General features: G+C 36.2%; 1 protein-coding gene across 2 annotated transcripts in view; it reads left to right on the top strand.

Moving 5' to 3' along the window:
• Positions 1-25985, top strand: part of LOC122487664 (zona pellucida binding protein) — a 113697-nt gene that overhangs the window by 48219 nt on the left and 39493 nt on the right. For both annotated transcript variants that reach the window (XM_043588440.1, XM_043588439.1), the window contains one exon: positions 5326-5402. In XM_043588440.1, the coding sequence (XP_043444375.1) occupies positions 5326-5402 (77 nt within the window). The remainder of the gene's footprint in view (positions 1-5325; positions 5403-25985) is intronic.

The raw sequence follows: 25985 nt of genomic DNA, 5'->3' as shown, positions 1-25985 counted from the left end.
GGAGGCCTAAACTTACGAACCTGTGGAGGGCCCTGTAAGACAGAACTCCCCTAGAGTTTCTGATACTTGAGTTTGCTCGCTGTGAGCCTTCAACAGATTCTGAATTACAGTTTTCTTACTGGTACTAGCTCCCCTGGCTGGCTCTTGGGGCTTCTCCTGGTGAACAATAGTTAACCTGTATCCACCCATTTTTCTCTACAATTTTGTGGACAGCAGTTTTCCCGGAGACCTTACTTATTTGGTGAATCAAAGAAGAGTTTGTGAGTTTCAGTGTGTGTACCTCTTACGAGGATGGGAGTGATGGCATCCAGGTTCCTTTCATGGTGGACTGTAAAGCAGTAGTTCTCTCAGATCTTTTTTGTTTTCTTAATGCTTCTGTTACTGATTTTTTTGTGTTTAATTGACTATAAAATATCATTTTGGTTTTATTCTCATTTCCTTTTCTGAATGTATCTAGTTATTCTCTTGGCAGCCACCGTGCATTTTACAATTAACAACTTGAATATATAACTATATAGTTTGGATTAATACTGGCCTAGTATGAGCAGTGTACCAAAACTCTGCTCCAGGATAGTTTGTTCCTTCCTCTCTATGGTGTGCTCAGTGATTGCATTTTTATATACGTTGTTTACCATTAACATAGATTTATGACTATTGTCTTATGTATTTATTTTTAATCACATACATGAAAAAAGTGGAGTTAAAAAAATAAAAATACAGCAATATTGCCTATTACCTGTGTAGTTAACTTTACAACTGTTACTTATTTCTTTGTATAGCATCAAATTATTATCTGTTGTCCTGTTACTATCTAATGTTTCAAACACTGTGTTTGGAATATTTTACTTTCTTCTTCATTTCTGAATGCTAGTTTTCCAGGATTCTTGGTTGAAAGCGTTTTTTCTTTTAATGCTTTAAATATGTTATCTCACTGCCTTTGAACCTCCATGGTTTTTTTTACAAGAAATCTGCGATTAATCTTTTTATGCACTTGAAGGAAGTGACAAGTTGTTTGTTTTTTTTTTTTTTCTTCTCTCTCTCTCTCTCTCTCTTTTTCTGCTTTCCATATTATCTCTTTGATTTTTGACAGTTTGGTTATAATCTCTTTCACTGTTGAATCCCTTGCATATATCCTGCTTCAATTCCATTGATCTTTTTGGACATGTGATTCATGTCTTTCATCAAATTGGGACACTTTTGGCTATTATTTTTTCAAGTGTTCTTCAAGTCTTTTTCTTTTTCTTTTTCTTTTTCTTATTCTTTTTCTCTTTCTTTTTCTCTTTCTTTTTTTTTTCTCAACTAGGACCCCCATTATGCTTATGTTAGTACACCTGAAGTCCAACGGTCTCTTAGGCCTTCAGTTCTTTTCCTGCTTTTTCTTCCTGCTCCTGTTAACTGGATACTTTCAGTTTGCCTATCCTCAAATTCACAGGTTCTTTCTTTCACAAGATCAATTGAAAACCTGTAATGCGTTCTTCATTTTAGTTGTTGTAATTGTTAGTTCCAGAATTTCTGTTTGGTCTCCTTTTATATAATCTTTTACTTTATTAATATGATATATTTGTTGAGAAATCATTTTCCTTTTTGTTGTTGTTCTCTGTTCATTATTTCCTTTAGCTCTTTGAGTATATTCAATCCAGTTGGTATGGAATATTTATTTGTCTAATAATTAAAATTTCTGTGCTTCCTCAGGGATTGTTTGTTTGTTTTCGTGTATGGTTCATACTGTCTTCTTTCATTCCTTGTAATTTTTTTTTTGAAAACTGTACATTTTTTTTTTAAAGTTTATTTATTTTTGAGACATAGAGAGACAGAGCATGAATGGGGGAGGGTCAGAGAGAGGGAGACACAGAATCTGAAACAGGCTCCAGGTTCTGAGCTGTCAGCACAGAGCCCGACACAGGGCTCGAACTCACGGACCGTGAGATCATGACCTGAACCGAAGTCGGCCGCTTAACCGACTGAGCCACCCAGGCACCCCAAAAACTGTACATTTTTAATATTCTAACAGGTAGTTACCATGAAACCAGATTCTTCCACCTCTTTTGTGTCTGTTGTTATTGTTCATAGGTGTTGTGGTTGTTGGTTTAGTGACTTATCTAAACTACCTTTGCAAAGACTGTTCTTTGTTGTGTGTGATCTCTCAGGTCTCATGTCCTTTAGCTTGATGTTAGTGTTCTGATAAGAGATTCCTTAAGTGCTGTGCTTAAGTCAACTTCCCTTGATTCAGGTTCTTTTGAATCAATGATTCAGAGACCATTGATTGAAAAACCATTTGATTCTTCTAATTGTAAAAATTCAGCTATTTTCCAGAGTTTCAGCAAAGTTGACTCTGTTTTGGGTTATTTTTGTCAGCATTTCTGTGGTAGGACATGGCTTGAAGTATCCGAAATCACCATATTACTGACATCATTTCTTTTTCATTGTTTCATTTTGTAGAAAGTTTAATCTAAAAAAACAAAACAGGGTGCATAGTTTCATACAACGTGAGGTTAGCCATCTAGCCTAAGTAAAGCATGTATATCATAGGCAGGAGTTCAGGAAGAAATTGGGCTAAGATCCAGAGAACTGATGGAGTGAACTGATCTAGGGAGCGTGAGCGTTATGTGGTTTATCTAACATGGTGGAGGAAACCATACTGCCTGTTGGCCCTTACTAGCTTTGTACTGGATTTTAACTTAAACCTTCTACATGTTGGTGACTTGATTGATCACTGTCCGTACTGACTGATCCTGAAGACTGGATAATTTCTGTTGATTCTGTGTTACCATTTCCAACAATTTTGATTTAGCGTAATAAATAGTAGATTTTAATGAATTTTTTTATTTGCCTTAAAATTTTATAAGGATTTAAATTAAAAATAAAATTGTGGGGGCGCCTGGGTGGCTTAGTCAGTTAAGCATCTAACTTCAGCTCAGGTCATGATCTCACAGTTTGTGAGTTCAAGCCCTGCATCAGGCTCTGTGCTGACAGGTCAGCTCAGAGCCTGGAGCCTGCTTCGGTTTCTGTGTCTCCCTCTCTCTCTGCCCTACCCCCACTGGCGCTCTGTCTCTCTCTCTAAAATAAACATTAAAAAGTTAAAAAAATAAAATTGTGTATCTTCATGATGATCTGATCTCATAATCATATTATGTTAAATTGGTAGACTCTGGTCTACCATCTTCTGAATTACTTCATGAGCAATAGCTTCAAAAGCAAGCATTACCTTGGGTGAATAATATTTTAAATATTTGGCTACAATTTGAAAATGCTTTCTTTAACTCCATTGTATATTTTTGATACATAAATTTAGAAATTTTACATTTCCTGGGTCTGGTTTTAGGATGGTCTCATTTTAAAAGGATTTAAAGTAAAAATAGTCCATAAAAAAAAAAAAAACCTCCTTTTTTTTTTTTTTTCCCCTCCAAATCTACAACCCTACTTGGAGGTCTGCTTCAGCTCAAACACCTTGTTCTGTTTGCTTTTATAAAATCACCCAGATGTGGTTTGTCTTTTTGTGATATTTGATAATTCTTTGTGATATAATTCAGATGAAAGCAGGGAAGAATACTGAAGGGGCGCCTGGGTGGCTCAGTTGGTTAAGGGTTCAACTCTTGATTTCCACTCAGGTCATGATCTTGCGGTTCGTTAGATCGAGCCCTGCGTTGGGCTCAGCACTGACAGCATGGAGTCTGCTTGGGATTCTCCTTTCCCCTGTGTGTGCATGCTCTCTCTCAATTGTAATTGTCAAAATAAATAAACTTAAAATAAAAATAAAAAAGAATACTGAAATAATGAAGATTGCCCAATATTCTACAAGTGTATTCTGCATTTATTAGTACTTTTGTGGTCAATTTTATTACCTTCGTATCAACACTTATCCATCCAACATATTTTACATAACATATCAGGCAAAGTCAATAATATAGAGCAAGGATCTTTCTTCAAGAAGGTCATATTCTACTTAAAGGAAGATGTCATATAACAGTAGTACAGCAAATACTGTGGCGGAAATTCCAGGTGTTCTTTGGGTGCTATGAAAGTAGAGATGTCATTAGGAGATAAACAGTTAAGGAGACCCATGAAATTATTGGTGTTTTAAAAGAATTCCATGCAGAATAGCAACTTAAAGTCATGTATAAAGACAACACAGAGTATATCTAGGAAACATTCTAGAATGGCTAATGGGTAGGATATGATTGAGAATTTGGAGAAACTAAAATAGTCACGATTGCTTGTGGTTAGAGAAGAGCTTAGATTGTTAAGACTGACATATTTATATTTAAAAATTTTTTTTAATGTTTATTTATTTTTGAGAGAGACAGAGACAGAATGCGAGTGGGTTAGGGACAGAGAGAGAGGGAGACACAGAATCCAAAGCAGGCTCCAGGCTCCGAGCTGTCAGCACGGAGCCCGACATGGGGCTCGAACTCACTAGCTGTGAGATCATGACCTGAGCTGAAGTCAGACGCTCAACTGACTGAGCCACCCAGGCGCCCCTGACATATTTATATTTTAAATCTTATTTTTACAACTGGAAAGAATGGCAAAATCATAATATTTAGCCTGTTGTTTTACAGAGCAGAGAGCAGAAGTCTCAAGGAGATAGTAAATAATGTGCCTGGGTTTCTTGATGATAGACCTAGGGGTAGAAATCAGACTTTGTATATTTTGGTCCATAGTGAAGTAACTGAGGGTTTTAGAACCCTGATAATTAGGTTGATGAGGTAATTTAGAAAGATTATTTAATAGAATTCTCTAAAGTCCTCTTTTTCGTATTCCCCTTTTGGTTTTTATGTCTTTGCAAATTTTTTATATCTTCCATGTTCCTCAGTCAAGTAAGGTATGGTTATTCATGGTAGTCTCTTAATGATCCTTTGAATTCCCATGTTATCGGTTACAGTGTCTCCTTGTTTATTTATAATTTTGTTGGTTTGGGACATTTCTTTTTTCCTTGGTTGGCTTTCCTAAGAGGTTGCCAATTTTGTTTCCTTTTCAGAGGAGCAACTAACTCTTACTTTGGTGAAGCTTTTCTATGATTTTTCTGTTCTTTATTTCATACATTTCTGTTCTAGTCTTTATTGTTATGATCAGGCATTGTTATTGTTACTATCATTATTATTAATTCTTAGGATCAGTATAATAGTGAGGTTTTCCTGATTCATATTAAAAAACTTTTTGGCTTAGGTTTGTAGCTAAAAAGAGTAGTTTAACATTAGGAAAATTGCTTAATTACGAGTGGAAGAGAAGTATTAGATAAATCATCTGTTTTATATTTCAAAAGCCAGTTTTAATATTATGATACAGTACTTTGGGCCCATGATAAAATAAAATGTATTTTCTCAGTTTCATCTCTAGACACTGAAAAAGGACCTAAGCCATGTGCAGACCATAATTGTGAATCTTCCAAAAGACTGTCTAAGGTATGTTATGTGAGGCTGGAGAAAGAAAACACCATGAACATGCTCAGTGTGTAAGTAAGCACTTCAGCTGTTTTAGAACACATCAGATCCAACCCTGCACTTAGGAAGTTCAACAATAAAAATAAAACTTCAAATAATAAATGACAATAACTTAATAGAGTTATTATTTTTATGAAAAGCTTTAGAATTTAGCATCTTGTGACTATATTAAGAAAGATGATTTTTCCACTTATTGGCCTTATTCGTTCCGTGTAATTAGTGTATATGTATACGTACATATATTAGTATGTTATATACACTATGTATATGTTATATATGTATATTAGTGTGTATGTGTATATCTGTGTAATTATAATTAAATCACATAGAGTCCTCTCAGTGCTTAGGCTAAAAATTATGCTGAAACTCCCAGCAGGTATTTTAATGTACTTTTCTCTCTCACATTATACTCCACATATGTAACATACAGCAGTGTTTTCCTGTCTCTAATGACTCTTCAGTGATCATAAGCACTTTGTAAAAAGGTGATATTTTTGAATACTTAGAATATAAAATTATTGACATTATGATAGTTGTAAGGGTTTCCTGTTCAAGGTACAGGTATTGCATATTCAGGTCAATATCCATTACTTTTGCTCAGTGAAATTGATTGAAGGGGATGATTTCTTAACTTGCACTTAGTAAGCCTCCTGAAATAGTATTGCTACATCATCAATCTGTATGTTTTCAAGTATTTCCATTTAAAATTTTTCCTAGGGGTTATCTTTCACCTATGGGATAATTTTTTTGTTTTTTTGGTTTTTTTTTTTTAACTTTTGAAATAGGAGTTATGTTATGGGGCACCAGGAACAGAGAGCAGTAAATCTTATTTTTTTAATCTTATTTCTTAATCCATGGGTACTGTGCTAACCTTTATTATTAACACATCTTTTAGACTTCTACCAATCTTCAAACTTTTACATAGTCATAAACCTTCATTTCTTTGGTGATGGAGTGGGAATGTGTGTTCAAGCCTGGGAATTAGGAGTGGGGAAGGAAATGGACACATTTTATTAATTTTCTTCAAGATGATCTCATGGTGCTACCCATTTGTAGTTTCCTTCCGTCATTTAACATTGAGAGTCAATTTTATTTCTACTTTTTAAATAGAAACAAAAAATCAAATTCTGCAATCCATGAAGCTTGTAATAAGAAAGGTCTGCAATTTTATTAACTCCATTTGTTCGTTTAGAATGTTATTTGGTTATATTAGGTTGTTCCTGGAACATTCTGCCCTGTGACTTTTCCTTTCATTTGGATACTTTTTTTTTTTTTTTTTTTTTTTTTTTTTTTTTTGCTATTCATCTGTCCCTTTGCTTCCTTTTTTCTCTTCTGTCCTCCTTCCTGTTGTCCTTCTTTTCTTTCTTTTCTGGGCATAAAATTGTCTCTTTTTGTTTGTTATCTCAAAATAAAGACTGGTGCTTTTCTGGCCTGATGGTAGTGTAATAGCAGTGTAATGGTTAGCACAATAATAAAAAGAATTCAGTAGCACCTGGGTGGCTCAGTCCTTTGAGCATCCAGCTTCACTTCAGGTCATGATCTCCTGGTAGGTGAATTCGAGCAGGCATCAGGCTCCCTGTGTCTCCCTCTCTCCCTCTGCCCCTCTCCAGCTAATGCTTTTGCTCTCTCTCAAAAAATAAATAAACTTAAAAAAAAAAAAGAATTCAGAATTTCCAGGCCAAAGTATTTTCAAAGAAGCATTTCTGGGGCCTTCATTTGCAGATCTGAAAAATTATTTAATATTATCTGCTTTAGTGTTCATTTCATTTGGTTTTCAACTTTAGGGCCTTTTCATTTTGCATTAGCTTCTTATTTATTGCTATAAATACACTTCTTTGAATTTAGAAAGATGTAAGTAACTTGAAATTTTCCCCCAACTATGGTAAATTCAAACTTATCTTGGCATATTGGCTGCAGTGAAGATCTATCTGGCTCTTTGAAGATTTGATCCGAGTATGTTCTGTTTCTTCTTAGATGCACTGTTTTTTCCACTGTTCTCTTGCATTGATCTGTTTGGTAATCCTGTGCCATACTTTCTTCATCACTGTACCTTTACAGCAAATCTGATGTCAGGTAGTATAAGTATTTTATCTTGGTTCCTTTTCAACATTGTTTTATATTTTCTAGGTCCTTTGTATTTCCAAAAATGTCTATTTTTTATTTTCTTAATGTTTTTATTTTTGAGGCAGAGCACCAGTGGGGGAAGGGCAGAGAGAGGGGGGCAGGGGATCCGAAGCAGCTAGGTGCTGACAGCGGTGAGCTGACACGGGGCTGGAACTCAGGAACCCCAAGATCATGATGGCTGGAGCCTAAGTTGGACATTCAACCAACTGAGCCACCCAGGTGCCCCTGTTTCTAAAAATTTTAAATCAGCATGTCAAGTTTCTAAAAACAATGAAAAATGCCCCAGATTCTGATTGGAGTTTCCATATATCTCCCAGTCAGTTGGTTAGAAGTGAAATTTTAATAATATGAAGTTTTCTTATACCTGATCATGTTAGTTTTTCCATGTTTATTTAGGTTTAAAAAATTCACTTTTTTTTTTTTTTTTGGCAGTTTTTAGTTTAAATGCCTTGCATGTTTTCTGCTAAATTTATTCCTAAGTATTTTGTAGGGTTTCTTTTTTTTTTTTTTTTGGTACTATCTTAAATGGAATATTTAAAAAATTCATTTGTCAGTTTCAGTTTTCAATAGATGTTTGCATGTTGTATATTTGCGTATTGTATTTGCCACCTTGTTAAATTCATTTGCTATAGTAGTTGTTTTAAAGATTACTTAGGATTTTCTATATAAACCACCGTGTCATATGCAGATAGAGACTGTGTTTTTGTTTTTGTTTTTTTCCTGATTTTTATACCTTTTGTTTCTTTACTGATCCTGTTTGAATGGCCAGATTTTACAGTATTTAGTCATAAGAGTAGGTATCCTTTTCTTGTTCCTGATCTTAGGGGAAAAGCATTTAGTCCTTCACTATTAAATACATTGTTAGCTCCAAATTTTCATAGATGCCATTTACCAGATCAAGGAAGCTCCTTTCTATTTCTAGTTTACTGAGAGATTAGTAATCTAGTTATGGATATTTGTTCAATTGTGTTAATACTAATTCTGCCTTTATTGAAAAAAACCCATATATCTTCATTATAAGTTTAGCAGAAAACATGGAAGACCTTCAAACTAAAAACCACAGTTTGTGCTTTTATCCTTATAAAATGTCCCCTTTAACCCTTGCTCTCAAATGTTATCTGAAATTAATATTATTAATTCAGTGATTCTGTGCTTACGGTTTGCCAGGGATACGTTTCTAACCATTTGGTTTCAATTATCTATGTCCTTATATCTAAAATGCATGTTTCTTATAGACAACATGTAATTGACCCCTTTCTATTCTCAATAAAAACGTCTTTAATTGAAGTATTTATTCCAGTAAAGTTTAATGTCATTATTGATATAATTGGATTTATGCCTATTATTTTACTGTTGTTTCCTTATTTTCCCTTTCTTTTGTAATTTTGTTTCCCTTTTTCTTTTTCATTCTTTGTGTGTATTTTCAGAGTTTCATTTTATCTATCTATGTTTATTTATATTGAGATACAACTGACATATAACGTGATACGGCTGTTAGTTTTAGGTTTACAACATAATCACTTGATGTATGTATATATTGCAGTACTATTATTACACTAAATTAACATCTATAACCACACAGAGTTGCTGATTTTGTGTGTATGTGTGATGAGAATTTTAAGATATATTATCTTAGCAACTTTCAAATATACAGTACATTTTTGTTACCAGAGTAACCATGCTGTACATGACCTCCCCAGACTTACTTAGTTGTTTTACCACATCTACGGTTTCACTTTCCATGGTTTCAGTTACCAGTGGTCAACTATGGCCCCAAAGCAGATAATCTTTCTTTCTCATGTTTGTCAGTAGGTCATTAGTGTCAAAATGCCTGCATTATTCACCTCACTTCATCTCATCACATGGGCTTTTGTATCATCTCACATCATCACAGGAGAAAGAAGGGGGCAAGTAGAGTTCAATAAGATATTTTAAGAGACAGATAAAGAGACTACTTTCACATAACTTGTGTTATAGTACATTATTATAATTGTTCTATTTTATTGTTGTTGTTAATCCCTTATTGTGATATAATTTATAAACTCAACTCTACCATAGGGATGTATGTATAGGACAAAACATGGCATATGTAGGGTTGAGTAACAGCCACAGTTTCAGACATCCATTGGGGAACTTAGAATGTATTCTCCATGGTAAGAGGGGACTCCTGTAACTGGAGTGCTGTGCCATTTGATCACTTGTTGACACATCTCATCCCCTGCCCAACTTTGATTGTTTTAAGATTGCACATATAAGTGAATTCAGACAGTATTTCTTTTTCTTAATTTTACTTAGCATAATGCCCTTAAGATCCATCCATGTTGTTGCAGGTGGCAGGATTTCCTTTTATTTTACATGTGTGTATATGTGTGTGTTTACTTATAGTTGCGTATGTGTATATACATACACACACACGTATATATATATATATATATATATATATATATATATATACATACATACGTGTGTGTGTATGTACATATATGTAAATGCATACACACACACACACACACACACACGGTGTTTTCTTTACCTGTTTATCCATTGATGGACACTTAGGTTGTTTCCATGTCTTGGGTATATAAGTAAATGCTGCAGTGGACATGGGGGTGCACATATCTTTCTGAGATAGTGATTTCCCGGATATATACCTGGAAGTAAAATTGTTGAATTATCTGGTGGTTCTGTTTTCAATTTTTTGAGGAACTTGTCTATGGTTTTTAGTGGCTGTACCTATTTCCATTCCCACCAATAGCCCACAAGGTTTTCATTTTTCTCATCGTCTTTGCCAGTGCTTGTTATTTCTTGTCTTTTTGATAATAGCCTTTTTCAACAGGTGTGAGGTTATATTTTGTGGTAGTTTTGATGTGCCTTTCTCTTATCACCAATGACATTGAGCACCTTTCCATGTATGGGTTCGCCATTTGTAAGCCTTTTTTTGTTTTTTGGAAAAATGTCTGTTCAGAACTTCTGCCCATATTGTGTTTTTTGTCATTGTTTTTATTGACTTGTAGGAGTTATATATTTTGGATATTAACCCCTTAACAGATACATGATTTAAAATTGTTTCCTTCCATTCCATAGGTTGCCTATTTATTGCTGGTTTTCTTTGCTGTACAGAGGCCTTTAGGGTTGCTGCAGTTTCACTTGTTTATTTTGGTGTTTGGTATCAAATCCAAAAAAGTCATTGTCAGAACCGATCTCAAGGAGCTTACCCCCTATCTTTTGTACCAGGAGTTTTATGGCTTCAGGTTTTACATTTAATAAGTGGATTGCTTTGGGTAGTGTGGACATTTTGACAGTATTAATTCTTCCAACCCATGAGCATGGACTGTTATCCCATTTATTGTGGCTTCTTCAGTTTCTTTCATTACTGTCTTGTAGTTTTTAGTACGTAAGTTTTTCACCTCTTTGGTTCCATTTATTTTTAGGTATTTTATTCTTTCTGATATATAATTTTTTATGGGATTGTTTTCTTAGTTTATCTTTCTGATGTTTTATTTTTAAAGTACAGAAATGAAGCTAATTTTGTATGTTGATTTTATAACCTGCAACTTTTCTGCATTCATTTGTTTTACAGCGTTTTTTTTTCTTTGTAGGTGGAGTCATTAGGGTTGTTACATATAACACCCTCCCATCTGCAAATAGAGTCCTTCTTCCTTTCCATTCGATTGCCTTTTCCTTCTTTGATGCCTTGAACTGTTTTGTATCTCCTTGCTCTGACTGGTGCTTCCCGTACTGTGTTGAATCAAGGTGGCGAGAGCAGGCATCTGCCTGGGTTTCCCATCTCAGAGGAAGACTTTGAAAGTTTCACTGCTGACTATGTCAGCTGGGGGTTTGTCATATATGGCCTTTGTTATGTTGAAGTTCATTTCCTCTGAACCCACTTTATTGAGAATTTTTATCGTAATGGATGGTGAATTTTGTCATGATTTTTAACCACCTATTGAGATGGTCATATGATTTTTATCCTTCATTTTCTTAATCCGGTGTATTGTACTGATGCATTTGTTTATGTTGAGGCTTCCTTGTAGCCTTGGGATAAATGTCACCTGATCATGATGCTGTTTTTAAAAAAAAAAATTATTTTTTTAATGTTTTTATTTATTTTTGAGAGAGAGACAGAGTACTAGTGAGGGATGGGTATAGAGAGAGGGAGACACAGAATCCGAAGAGGGCTCCAGGCTCTGAGCTGTCAGCACAGATCCCGATGTGGGGCTCGAACTCACAAACTCTGAGGTCATGACCTGAGCCAAAGTCGGACACTCAACTGAGTGAGCCACCAGGCGCCCTGATGTATGATCCTCTTAATGTAGTGTTGAATTTGGTTTACTAATGTTTTGTAGAAGATTTTTGCATGTCTGTTCATCCAGGATAGTGACCTCAGTTTTCATTTCTGGTAGTGTCCTTGTCTGGTATTTGTATCAGGTAATGCTGGCCTCATAAAATGAGTTTGCAAGTGTTCCCTCCTTTTGTATGTATTTTTAAATAATTTGAGAAAAATTCTATTAATTTGAGAAAAATTGGTATTAATTTTTTTCTTTGAATTTTTGGTAAAATTCACCAGTGAAGCCATCTGTCTGGTCCTGGACTTTTGTTGTTGGGAGGGTTTTTGATTGTTGATTTAGGCCCCTTACGAGTAATTGATATGTTCAGATTTTCTCTTTTTTCATGATTCATTCTTGGTAGGTTGTATGTTTCTATATATTTATCCATTTCTTTTAGGTTGTCCAATTTGTTGGTATATAATTGTTCATAATAGTTTCTCGTGTTTTGTATTTCTGTGGTATGGTATGTAATGTCTCCATTTTCATTTCTGATTTTATATGCTGGAATCTGCTTTCTTCTTGGTGAGTATAGATAAAAGTCCATATTTTTTGGTTTTTTTTAAACTGCTTTTTGTTGATATTTTTTTATTGTCTTTTTGGAGTCTTTATTTTTCTCTGATCTTTATTGTTCTCTCAATGAGAAATGAGAGAGATCATGACCTGAGGTGAAATCAAGAGTCAGATGCTCAAGCGACTGAGCCACCCAGGCGCCCCTCTGTTTAAATCTCCTTACCTTGCGTGTGCGTTAACTAATTACTGTATTTATTATGATCATAGTTATTTTTTTACTATTTGTCTTTTGTTCTTCATACAGTATTTGTAAGTGATTAAGCAGTTAACACTAGATTATTCAGAATTCCACTGTACATTGACCTTGAAATGTGCACTTTCACATGTTTTCCTGGTTACTAATTAGCATGCTTTCCCTTTAGCTTAAGGCACTCCCTTGAACATTTCTCATAAGGCCAGTCTGGTGGTGAGGAACTCCTTCAGCTTTTTATTTTGCATGAAAAAATTGAAGAGAGTTTTAAGTAAAAAGAGCTGTAAGAATATTCCGGAGAAATCCCTTGTACACTTTGCCCAGTTTCTCCCAATGGTGACGTCTTGCAACCATACCGACAGAGAACAGTCTCCCAGGAGGGGGTATTGACATTGGTAAAATCCACTGCCGTCCTTCTTCTTTGGCCAGTTCACTTGTATTCATTTCTGTGTGTTAAGTTCTGTGATGTTTTATCATTTGTGCAGAGTCATATATCCACCACCATAGTCCAGATACAGATAGTTCAGTCCTGCAAGGGTTCCTGTGCTGCTTTTTCATAACCACGCCCTCCTCTTTCCTCACCCCTCCCACCCCTCTCCTTAATGCGTGATGTTAATTCTTAATTAATTGATTAATTCTTAATTCTGCCCTCCTTTTCTAAAGTTTCATCATTTTAAAAATTACAACAAAGGAATCTTGGAGAATGTAACCTTTTGCTGTTGACTTCTTTTTCCTCTCAGCATAATTTCCTACAGATTCATCTGAGGTGGTATCTATCAGTAGTCTGTTCCTTTACTTTACTTTACTGAGTTAGTGTCCCACAGGGCATATACGTATACAGCTTGTTTAGCTTTTAATCTGTTCTAGGACATCTGGACCGATCCCAAGTTTTGACTGTTAAAATTAAAGCTTTTGTAAACTTTGTGTACAAGTTTTCATGTGAAAATAATTTACCGTGTCGGAAGACTAATTGTGGGTGATATTACAGTTAATTTTCCGTTCCCATCAGCAGTGTCTGCGTGGTCCAGTTTCTCTGTGCTCTACTCTGCATGTGGTATTGTGTAACTGTTGTTGAGTTTGTCCCCATGAAAGTTACTTAGCAGTATCCCGTGATGGTTGGCATTTGCATTTCCCTAGTTGCTAATGATGTTGATCAGGTTTTGTTATGCTTATTTGCCACCTGCACTTCCTTTTTGATGAAGTATCTGATGCTCATTTTCTGCCTGAATTGTTTGCTTTTCTACTGTTGAGTGAGGAGGGCTCTTTGTATATTCTAGATGTAGTCTTTTTCTGAGAGGTTGTTTGTAAATATTTTCTCCTAGATTTTAGCTTCTCCTTTCTTCCTCTTCACATGGGTTTTTAAGGAAAAAAGTGTATCATTTTTATGAGTTCAAGTGTATCAATTGTTCCTTTTATGGGTTGTGCTTTTTTGGGTCAAATATAGGAACTGTGCATAGTCCTACATTCTGAAGATTTTCCTCCCTTTTTAAATTTTTTTACATTTTCCATTGGTATCTGTGATCATTTTGAGTTAGCTTTTGCTTTATACATGAGATTTAGGGCAAGGCTATTTTTGTTGTTACTGTTTTGCCCCTGGGTATTGCATTTCTTCCTCATTTGTTAAAAATTTTGTCCTTTATCCACTGAATAGCTTTAGTACCTTTGTTAAACCATAGCTGAGAGTATTTGTGTGGCCCTCTTTCTGGGTTCTTTATTATTTTCCTGTCTTTGTGTTTATGCCTCCCTCAATACCTCACTGTCTCAGCTAAGACAGCCTTAATGACAGGCAGTTATTCATCGCATTGTATTCCTGTCTTTTCAGGATTGCTTTCACTATTTTAATATTCGTGCTCCATTAAATACATTTTACAATGAGTTTGTGTATGTCTGCAAAAACCTTTGGGATTCTTGTAGGAATTCTGCTGATCAGTCCTGCCCAGGGGCACCTTGTTGTGTTGGCTTTGCTTTATTGCCCTTCACAGATACTGCGTTGTTTTTTTGTTTTGTTTTGTTTTTTGTTTGTTTGTTTTTTGTTTTTTTTTTTTTTTTACAAATTGAAGTTTCCAGACTTAGGGGAAGAAGCCGCTGCAGAAACAGCAAGAGAACTGGAATCAGAAGTAGAGCCTGAAGACCAAATTGCTGCGTCTCATGATACAAGTTGAACGGATAAGGAGTTGCTTCTCAGGGAGGAGGAAAAAAGTGGTTTCTTGAGATGGAAGCCACAGCTGGTGAAGATGCTATGAAGATTGTGGGAATGACAGTAAAGGAATTAGAACATTCCATCAACCTGGCAGGTAAAGCAGTGGCGGCCGCGTTTGAGAGGATTGATTCCAATTTTGAAGGAAATTATGTGGGTAAAATGCCATCAAACAGCATCACATGCTGTAGAGAAATCATGTGTGAAAGCAAGAGTCAGTTGCTGTAGCAGAGTTCATCGTTGTCTGATTTTAAGACATTGCCACGGCCACCGCATCCTTCAGCCGCCACCCTGATCAGTCAGCAGCCGCCAGCATCCAGGCAGGACCCTCCACCAGCAGAAAGTACGACTTCCTGATAGTTCAGATGAAGGCTAGTGTTTCTTAGCCAAAAAGTGATTTTTAATTAAGGTACGTACATTGTTTTTTTAGACAGAAAGCTATTGCACACTTAATAAACTACAGTATTGTGAAAGTACAGTTTTTTCTGTGTATGCCCAGGGAAAACAAAAACTTCATTTGACTCATTTTATTGTGATATTCACTTTACTGTAGTGGTCTCGGAGCCAAACCCACCTTTGTAGAAGTTTGGGAATAACTTAACACTTTGACTATGTTCATTCTTCTAATCCATGAACATGCTGTCTCTATATCTTTTTAAGTCTTCTTTAATTTTTTAAATCATCTTCCTGTAATTTTTAGCATACATAACCTGCTAGCATGAACTGTGTCTTGGGGTGCCTGGGTGGCTCAGTTGGTTGAGTCTCCAGTTCTTGACATTGGCTCAGGTCATGATCCCACAGTTCTTGGGACTGAGCCCCACATTGGACTCTGTGTTGACAGCGTGGAGCCTGCTCTGGATGCTCTCTCCCCTCTCTCTCTGCTCCTCTCCTGCTCACGAGCACATACATGCCTGCTCTCCCTCCCTCTCTCTCTTTCTCTCTCAAAGAAACTTAAAAAAAAAAAAGGAAATACTGCGTTTTAATTTTAGTTTCCTTATGTTCACCGTTTATGCCTAGTAATGCATTTTATCAGTGTGTGTTGATCTTGTTTCTGAGGTCCTTGCTGAACTTGCATATTAGTTCTAGGTCTTTTGTATTGTGGAGTATTTTATATTCCTTGAGATTTCCTTTGCTGACAATCATGTCATCTCCAGTTTCATTTTTTTCCTTTCCAGTCTGTGCATTTGCCTCCATATTGATTTTTTTGACTTCTTGAAGTAGCCAAAGCATCCAGTGCTTTATGAGTTTGAATATGAGTAGTGAGAGTAGATTTCCTTTTTCTGAGCTTATGGAGAAAGCATCCATTCTTTCAGCATGAAGTATGATGTTTCTTATAGGTGTTTTGTAGATGCTTTTTGTAAATGATTTTGAGACCGTGCCCCTATAATCTTACTTTGGTAAAATTTTTATTAACAGTAGGTATTGGATGTTGTCCAAGACTTTTCTGAGTTAATTAATTGTTATGATCATATGATTTCTCTTCTTTTACTTGTGGATTACATTGATTGGTTTTAGAATATTGAAGCAACCTTGTATATATTAAATAAATCACACATGGTCATGTTGGATTTAGTTTAATATTCAGAATTTTTGCATGTAAGTTCATGAGAGATATTAGTCCATATTTTTCCTTTAATTAATTAATTTTTTGTTTAGTGTTTCTTTACTTTTCAGAGAGAAAGAGACAGAGAGAGATACAGAGCATGAGTGGGGGAGGGGGCAGAGAGAGACAGAGGCACAGAATCCTAAGCAGGTTCCAGGCTCTGAACTGTCAGCACAGAGCCTGATGCGGGGCTCGAACTCATGAACCATGATAGCATGACCTGAGCTGAAGTCAGATCCTTAACTGACTGAGCCACCCAGGTACCCCTCCTTTAATTTATTTTTTAATGTTTATTTATTTTTGAGAAAGAGAGAGGCAAACTGCAAGTGGGGGAGGGGCGGAGAGAGGGAGACATGGAATCCAAAGCAGGCTCCAGGCTCTGAGCTGTCAGCACAGAGCCCAGTGTGGAGCTTGAACCCACGAACCGTGAGATCATGACCTGAGCCAAAGTTGGATGCTTAACCCACTGAGCCATCCAGGCGCCCCTAGAAGAGATTTTTTAAATTCAGCATTAATTTTTGAAATATTTGTTGGAATTTTATGAAACCTGGATATTAACATTTAGGGAGCTTTTTCTTACATGTTTAGTTCCTTTACTAGTTACAGAACTGTTCAGATCATTGTTTTTATTATAGTTGAATTTTTATAGTTTGTGGTGTGTGAAGAATTAATCCATTTCTCAGTTGTCCTTCCCTTGAGCATAGAGTTGTGTGGAATTTTCTGTTATTGACCTTTAATGTCTCTTAGTGATACTCTCCATTTCATTGCGGACATTTCCATTGGGTCTTCTCTTATTTTTGTCACTCACATTAGACCTTTATTAATTTTATTGATCTTTATGAAGAATCAGCTTTTTGTGATATTGACTTATTGTTTTCCTGTTTTCAATTTCATTAAATTTTGCTTCCACCTTATTATTTCCTTTCTTCTGTTTGCCTCCTTCCTTGTCTTACTTGTCTTGTAGCTTCTTGAGACAGGTTACTTCTATTCCTTTGTCTTGTCTCATAGAAAGGTTCATGCTGTAGATCTCCATTTCAGCTTGGCTGTAGCTCTGTCTCATGTATTTTGACATGTCATTGATTTTATTTTATTTCTCCAAGTTTTTATTTAAATTCCAGTTAACACACAGTGTGATAATCAGTTTCAGGTGCAGAATTTAGTGGTTCATCACTCTCCTACATCACCCAGTGCTCATCACAGGTGCTGTCCTTAATCCCCATTCCCTGTTTCCCCCATTTCCCTACTTCCCTTCCCTCTGGTGACCAGCAGCTTGTTCTTCATGGTTAATAGTCTGTTTCCTACTTTGCCTCCTTCTCTGTTTCCCCCCTGTGTTCATTTGTTTTGTTTCTTAAAACGTTCAAGTGAGTGAAATCATAGAATATTTGTCTTTCTGACTGATTTTGCTTAGCATAATACTTTCTAGCTCCATACACATTGTTGTAAATGGCAAGATTTCATTCTTTTTTGTGTCTGAGTAATATTCCATTCTATAAATATACCATGTCTTTATCCATTCTTCAGTCGATGAACATTTGGGCTCTTCCTATAATTTGGCTATGGTAGATAATGGTGCCATAAACATTGGAGTGCGTGTATCCCCTTCGAATCAGTATTTTTTTTATCCTTTCACTGTTTGCAGATGACATGATACTCTATATAGAAAAGCTAAAAGACTCCTCCAAAAAATTGTTAGAATTGATAACACGAATTCAGTAAAGTCGCAAGGTACAAAATCAACGTGCAGAAATATTTTAACATTTCTATACACCGATGATGAAGCAGCAGAAAGAGAAATCAAGGAATCAGTTCCACTTATAATTGCACCAAAAACCATAAAGTTCCTAGGAATAGACCTAATCAAAGAGGTAAAAGATCTATACTCTGAAAACTATAAAACACTGGTGAAAGACATTGAAGAAGACACAAAAAATGGAAAAATATTCCATGCTCATGGACTGGAAGAACAAGCATTGTGAAAATGTCCATACTACCCAAAGCAGTCTACACATTTAATGTAATCCCTTTCAAAATACCACAAGCGTTTTTCATAGAGCTAGAACAGATAATCCTGAAATTTGTGTGGAACCACAAAGACCCTGAATAGCCAAAGCAATCTTGAAAAAGCAAAGCAAAGTTGGAGGCATCACAATTCCAGACTTCAAGTTACATTACAAAGCTGTAGTGATCAGAACAGTATGGTACTGTCACAAAAATAGATCAGTGGAACAGAATAGAAACCCAGAAGTGGACCCACAACTATATGGTCAATTAATCTTTGACAAAGCAGGAAAGAATATCCCAATGGGAAAAAGACAAGTTTCTTCAACCAGTGGCATTGGGAAAACTGGTCAGGATCATGCAAAAGACTGAAACTGGACCACTTTGTTACACCTTACACAGAAATAAAATCCAAATGGATGAAAGATCTAAATGTGAGACCTGAAGCCGTAATAATTCTACACAAGCAGTAGTTTCTCTGACATAGGCTGTAGCAACTTATTACTAGCTATGTCTCCTGAGGCAAGGGAAACAAAGCAAAGATAAACTGTTGGGATTGCATCAAAATAAAAAGCTTCTGCACAGTGAAGGAAGCAGGCAACAAAATTAAAAGGCAACCTACAGAATGGGAGAAAATATTTGCAAATGACGTATCTGATAAAAGGTTAGTATCCAAAATATATAAAGAACTTCTCAAACTCAACACGCAAACAACAAATAATCCAATTGAAAATGGGCAGAAGACAAGAAAAGACATTTTTCCAAAGAAGAGATGGCCAACAGACACATGAAAAGATGCTCAGTATCACTCATTATCAGGGAAATGCAAATCAAAACCACAGTGAGATACCATGTCATACCTGTCAGAATGGCGAAAATGGACAACACAAGAAACAACAAATGTTGGCAAGGCTGTGGAGAAAGGGGACTCCTCTTGTGCTGTTGGTGGGAATGGAAACTGGTGCAGCCACTCTGGAAAACAACGTGGAGGTTCCTCAAAAAGTCAAAAAAAGAACTACCCTGTAATCCAGCAATCACACTACTGGTTATTTACCCAAAGGATGTCACTGATTTCAGTACTTTTAAATTTGTTGAGCTTTTGTTAGATGGTTCAGAACATGATCTATCTTGGTAAATGTTGTGTGAGTACTTGGAAAAGAAAGTGTATTCTTGTTGGGTGGGGTTTTTTTGTATGTAGTTGATTATATCATGTTGGGTGATAGCATTGTTTATATCTTTTTCTGGTCTCGCGGGTTTTCTGTGTAGTATTTCCACCAGCACCAGTTGCTGGTCAGGCGTGTTAACTCCCCATTTCCCCTTCTCCAGGTCCTGGCAGCTACCATTTTACTTTCTGTTCCTTTGAGTTTGACTCTTCTATATATTGCATATAATTTCAGTAGTATAGTAATTTTTGTGATTGGCTTATTTCACTTAGCATAATGTTCTCAAGATTCATCCATATTTTACCATGTCTTAGAATTTTCTTCCTTTTAAAGGCTAACATTCCATTGTACATTTATGCTAAATTTTGTTTATCCATTCATCCATTGATAGACTTACAGGTTACTTTCACTTTTTGGCTCTTGTGAATAATGTGTCTGAAAACATGAGTGTTTATGGAATGTTTAATATATCTGTTAAATCTGTTTGGTGTATAGTGTTGTCCAAGTCTGATGGTTCCTTATTGATTGTGTGTCTAAATATTCTACCCGTTATTGAAATTGGAGTATGAAGTCTTCTAATATTATGTGTTGATGTCATGTTTTTTCTTCAGTCCTGTCAGTATTTGCTTTATATGTTTATATAAACGTATGTGTTTGGTGCATATATATTTATAATTATTACATTGTCCCTTTGAATTGACTCTTTAATCATTACATAATGCATGACGTTCTTTGTCTTTTATGATAGTTTTTTATTCTGCGAAGGGGATTTTTTTCCCAGGTGTAAAAACAGCATCCTTGCTGTCTAGTTTTCATCTGCATATCTCTTTTTATCCTCCACTTTCAGTGTGTGAATCCCCTTAAATATAAAGTCACTTTCTTGTACACAGCGTAGAGTTAGTTGCATCTTGTTTTATCCACGAAGCCACTCTGTGCTTTTTGATGAGGGGGATTAATCTGTTTATATTTAAAGTAATTATTGGTAGGTGGGGGGTTACTATTTCCAGTTTGTTCATTGTTTTTGGTCTGCTGTGTAGTTGGTTACTCTCTTCCTCTGTTGCTGTCTTCCTCTGTTTTTTGATGAATTTTTTGTACTGATATGCTTTGATTCTTTGCTTGAGATATTTCCTTTGTCGTTATCATGAAGCTTGTATAGAAATCTTACATTTATAACAGTCTGTTTTAGTGGATAATGTAATTGCATATGAAAACTCTATATTTTTGTCCCCTCCCCTGACACTTTGTTATTGGGGTCACAGTTTACACCTTTTGTATTGTACATCCATGAACAGATTTTTGTAGTTGCATTTATTGTTAATACTTATGTCTTTAACATTTTTACTAGCTGTAAGTATGATGTGTGCGTCACCCTTATAGTATTCCATTATTCTGTATTTGCATATATATTTACCTTTACCAGCGAGATTTACACTTTTCATTCGCTTTATGTTGCAATCTAACATCGTCTTACTTCGTCTTGATGAACTCCCTCTAACACTTCTTGCAAGGCAGTGCTCTCCTTGAGGTTCTGGGGCTTCTGGTGGTGTCAAACTCCTTCAGTTTGAAAGGTCTCCTCGCCTTCATTATTAAAGGGCAGTTTTGATGGGTATGGTATTTTTGGTATTGTTGGCAGTTTCTTTTTCTTCCTGAACTTTGAATATATTATTACACACTTTTCTGCCTGCACGGTTTCTGTTGAGAAATCCACTGATATCCTAAGGTGGTGGGGGTACCCCTTTTTTGACTGGTTGCTTTTCTCCAGCTGGTTTCATAATTCAGTCTTGGTGAACTTTGACAATTTTAGTTATAATGTTTCTTGGTGTCCTTGGTAGTACTGATTAGTACAACCCTTTTGGGATTCTTTAAGCTTCATGAATCTGGATGTCTGTTCCTCTCCCCAGATTTAGGAAGTTCTTTGGTTTTATTTCTTTAAATTAGCTTTCTAATTTCTTTGTGTTTCTCTTATATTATGGGACCTCCATAATGCATATATTGATTTAGTTGATGATGTCAAATGAGTCTTGTGGGTTTTTTCACTTTGTTTTTCTTTTCTCTTAGACTGGGTAATTTCAAATGATCTGTCTGTGAAGTTTGCTGGTTGTTTTTTTTTTTTTTTGGTTTTGGTTTTGGGTTTTTGGTTTTTTTTTTTTCTCTGCTTCATCAAGTCTGCCTTTGAAGCTCTCTCTTGAATTTTTCCATTCAGTCATTGTATTCTTCATACCAGAATTTCAGTTTGGTTCTTTTTTATGGTTTCTGTCTCTTTGTTGAACTTTTATTTGTTTATTGTTTCCTGTTTTGTTTGTTATTTCTCAGTGTTTTCTTGTAGCTTACTGAGCTTCTTTAAATTTATTTTGAATACTTGGTTAGGCAATTCATGGATCTTCATATCTTTGTAGTCAACTATTGGAACTTTTTTGTTGTTGTTGTTCCTTTATGGTGTCATATTTCCCTGATGATTTGTGATCCTGGTGGCTTTGGCTGGTGTCTGAACATTTAAAGAAATTGCCACTTTCTCCAATCTTTGTGGTCTTGCTTTAGGAGGGAATGACCTGACTAGAGATTTGGTGGGGCGAGGTGGGGAGGGGAATCTCTTAAACCTTTTCAGTGGATGCACCTGCTGAATTCCCCTAGCTCTGTCTCTTGGGGGAAATGTATTAGAATTGTTTCCCTTCCTCAGTCCAATAGAGCCATGCTGGGTACCGAGAACCATATCAGGTGTTTAGGGCAACTCAGTCCTTTTCCCTCTGGCGATGGCCTGAAATGCCAGGGCTTTGTGTGCCGGTGCCACTTTTCTCCCTCCCTACTGAAGGAAGTATTTTGATTATTTTGCCCCTGTGTAGCCTGTGGAGTCATGCCAGCTGCCCAAAGGGTCACCTTTCTCTTTTCTCTGAAGCAGTCCACTTAGATTCTTGGCCGATGGGTATGAGTGCCATTTCTCTCCCTCTTTCCTGAAAGGGAATTTCAGGTTTGTATACCTTCTCCACATTTTGCAGAGTTAAACTTGTTACTCAATTTCACTCTGGTTGCTTAGCTCTGCGTGCCATCTGTTGGAGTTCATGGTGTCCTGGCTCATTCCCATGAGACTCCATCCCTTTTCTTTGTTCTTAGCTTTCCCTAGATGATCCAGCTTTGCTGATTTCCTCTGAGTTCTGGGTGCAGACAGAGAAGTAGACCTCCAGGAGCAGGCCTCATGGACAGTGCTCCACAAGGCTGGGAAGCCAGACCTTCACATGGCACTGTCTCTCCCCCGTGGGATAAGTTGTGGGCCAGAAGGATCTTTCCAGGTTTTGAGTTTTGCTGGCCCAGGGGAGCAGTGATGTAGTCAAAGTGAAACTGTTCTTCCAACCATTTTCAGTGTATCCGATCTTGGGTTTTGTGGTCCATGGGGATGCTGGAACATTTCTAGTATATATTGAAGAGTTCTTACAAAGTGTTTTCACCCATGGGTTACTGTCCAAACAGTGTTTCTGTGTAAGGTGAAAACTGGGACCTCCTGTTCTGCCATCTTATTGATGTCTTTCTTTTGGGGGTCCAAATTAACAATCTAGTTAACAATCTTTTAAGTCCAATTAACAATCTCTGCTTTTTAATTGGAATATTTAGACCAGTTACATTTAATTTAATTACATTTGGATTTAAATACAACACCCTTCTATGGGGGGGGTGCTTCCATCTATTCTTTATAACATTTTCCCTTTGATTCTGCTTTCTTTTGGTTGATTGTGCCTTGTGCCTTGTAAAAAGAAATAATTCTGTTTCATATCCTGCCTTGTCCATTGCCTTATTATTTTCAAATAAAACGACTGCTTTATGTGGATTGGTTTCTATCATTCCACTACATACTAGTTACACTGGTTTTCTATTCTTCAGATTTTGTTCCTTCCCTATATATATTTTTTGGATTGATTAAACTTTATCTTTCCTCTGTTATTTGGATGTTATACATTCTTTTCTTACTCTTTTTGTGGGTTTGCTTCAGATTTTAAGATGTATTCTTGATAGCAGAACCAAAAGTTTCTTATTTTAGTTTCCAAAAAAGTACAAGGGACATAAAGACCTATAACTCTGATGACCTGATCATTTTTATGGGTTTTTTTCAACAGTATTTTAGTTCTTTTAAAAGTTTTTTTTTTATTATTATTAATATAGTTTCAAAATTTCAATGTCTATGTAGATAGATCCACAGTTTTATCCATTTCCTTGTTAACTTTTCCTTCTTGCATCTCAGTCCATCCTTCTCATGTCATATTTTTCTTCCAGAATTTATTTTTCCATTGAGATCTGAGGATTCATTGCCGTCGTCCTTTCTGGAATGTTTCTGCTGGAATAACTTTGAAAATTACCTTTTTGCCCCATTTGTTTCTCTAGAACTTCTATTTTTAATATGTTTTAGATGATCTCATTGATTTCTCCATATTTCTGCTACTGTCCTACTTTTTTCTTTTTTATGTTCTGTATTGAGTAATCTCAGATATTTATTGTGTTACATTATTTTGCCTCCCACTGGGCCTATTCTGATGTTCAGTCTGTCCATTGAGTTTTTAATTTCACTCAGGCTTGCAAGCCATTTATCATTTGTAGTTTAGGGAGGTTGTTTTACAAATGTACTTTACCTTGTTTTATGGTATAAATTTCCTTTTTCATGTTTTCATATCACTTTTGTGTCTTTATGTATTTTAAACATACTGTATATCATTTTTGTGTCTTAGGTAACTGAGATTCTGTTGTGTGACTTTCTCGATGTTCTAATTTGGCGGTTTGCTGTTTATTCTTTTGCTTCTCATTTCATCCTTTTCCTTATAGTTCTGTTTGCTGAAGTCATGTTTATCAGCCTTTATTGGTAGATAGTCCCTTTGCCTAAGTTGTGGGTATGCTTCTGCAGGATTTCTGGGTTTGTTTCTGCCTAACTCTCCAGGGTTGTTCTCAAAAAAAGCCACATTTTATGTTAACTTCTAGTTTGGGGATCTTATACCACATAGAAAATGCAATAAAAACCCAAACGCACTTGAAAGCAAACCATTGTGTAGGAATTCCCAGAGGAGTTTTTGCTTTCCCCAGCCCTCCACTCCATAGTCCCCTTCCAACACCCTTCCTCCCTCAGCTTTGATAAAGAAGCTTTCTTGTTGATTCCCTTTTGTGATTGAATGTTTTTCTTGGCTCAGTTTTTTACAGAGTCTTTTTTTTTTTTTTAAACAGGTTTAAGACTTTTTCCCCTATGTCTTTAGGCTGGTAAGTTAAAACACTCTAGAATACTCAGACTGGCATTAAATGAATCAGGAATCTAGCTACTATTACATTTGTAGTTTTTTCCTCATTTTTGGCCTCCCTCTCTGTCTCTTCCTATCCTTCTCCTTTTATTTTCTCTCATTGTTGAAATATATTCAGTTAGGTGATTTTTAGCAGGAGGATTTTTCAGGATATCTAGGACGCCATATAGTTGAAAATGGAAGTTGTTTCTTGTACTTTTCCGGGGAGGGGAGGGTGTATGGGGGGGAGGGGCAGAGAGAAGGGGACAGAGGATCCAAAGAGGGCTCTACGCTGACTGAGAGTCTGACAGCAGTGAGCTAGTGAACCATGAGATCATGACCTGAGCCAAAGTTAGACACTCAGCCAACTTACCACCCAGGTGCCCCAGTTTCTTGTATTTTTAAATGTCCTTTCCATACTCCCACTGCCTGCAACTTGCTTTTTTCAATTAGTAATATACTACTTTAAAAATTCTTAATATGACCATTGAAATCTCAATAATTTCAAAACATGAATTAGTTTGCCTTTAATCTTTCTTCCTTAAGAGCCTGGTGTTCCAGTGCAAGTTTTAATCCCTCTGGAACAATCAGTACTTCAGTGACATCGCTAAGTGAAGAGTAGATTCTTTGGTCTTTTGCTGCAGGGTTGAAGTCATCTCCACCTTGCAAATTTAACCTTTTCTGTTCTGAAGTGCTGGGATTCAGTGTGCATCTCAGGAACGGGTTCCAACTTCCATGGATTTCACACAAACTTGTACTTTCCTCCTCCTGCTTTCGGTCCTGCTTTGAGACTGAGCTTTATCTCCTAGTTCTGTGCCCAACTCACTGATGTATACACAGTACCCATGTTATAGTGTTCCCGTCACGAAGACGACTTTGTATTTCTGTTTAATCATTTTTTATAGTTCTCCATTGGGACCTTCTCTTATGAGATAGGATGTCCTTTCTCTCACTTGCTCCCTGAGCACTAGTATCTCTGATCTTTTTTGTGCAAATTCACAGCTCTGTCCATTACATCCAAGACACCTTTAAGCTTCTGTCTCCGTTTTTGTTTCTTAATTCCATCCCCAATTGATGGCCATAGTTATTTTTCCACAGAGATTTCCAAATGTAGGCGTTAACCAA

The sequence above is a fragment of the Prionailurus bengalensis genome, chromosome A2, assembly GCF_016509475.1.
Source record: "Prionailurus bengalensis isolate Pbe53 chromosome A2, Fcat_Pben_1.1_paternal_pri, whole genome shotgun sequence".
Lineage (NCBI taxonomy): Eukaryota > Metazoa > Chordata > Mammalia > Carnivora > Felidae > Prionailurus > Prionailurus bengalensis.
The sequence above is the reverse complement of the archived record's forward strand: the minus strand, read 5'-3'. Positions and strand labels throughout refer to the sequence as shown.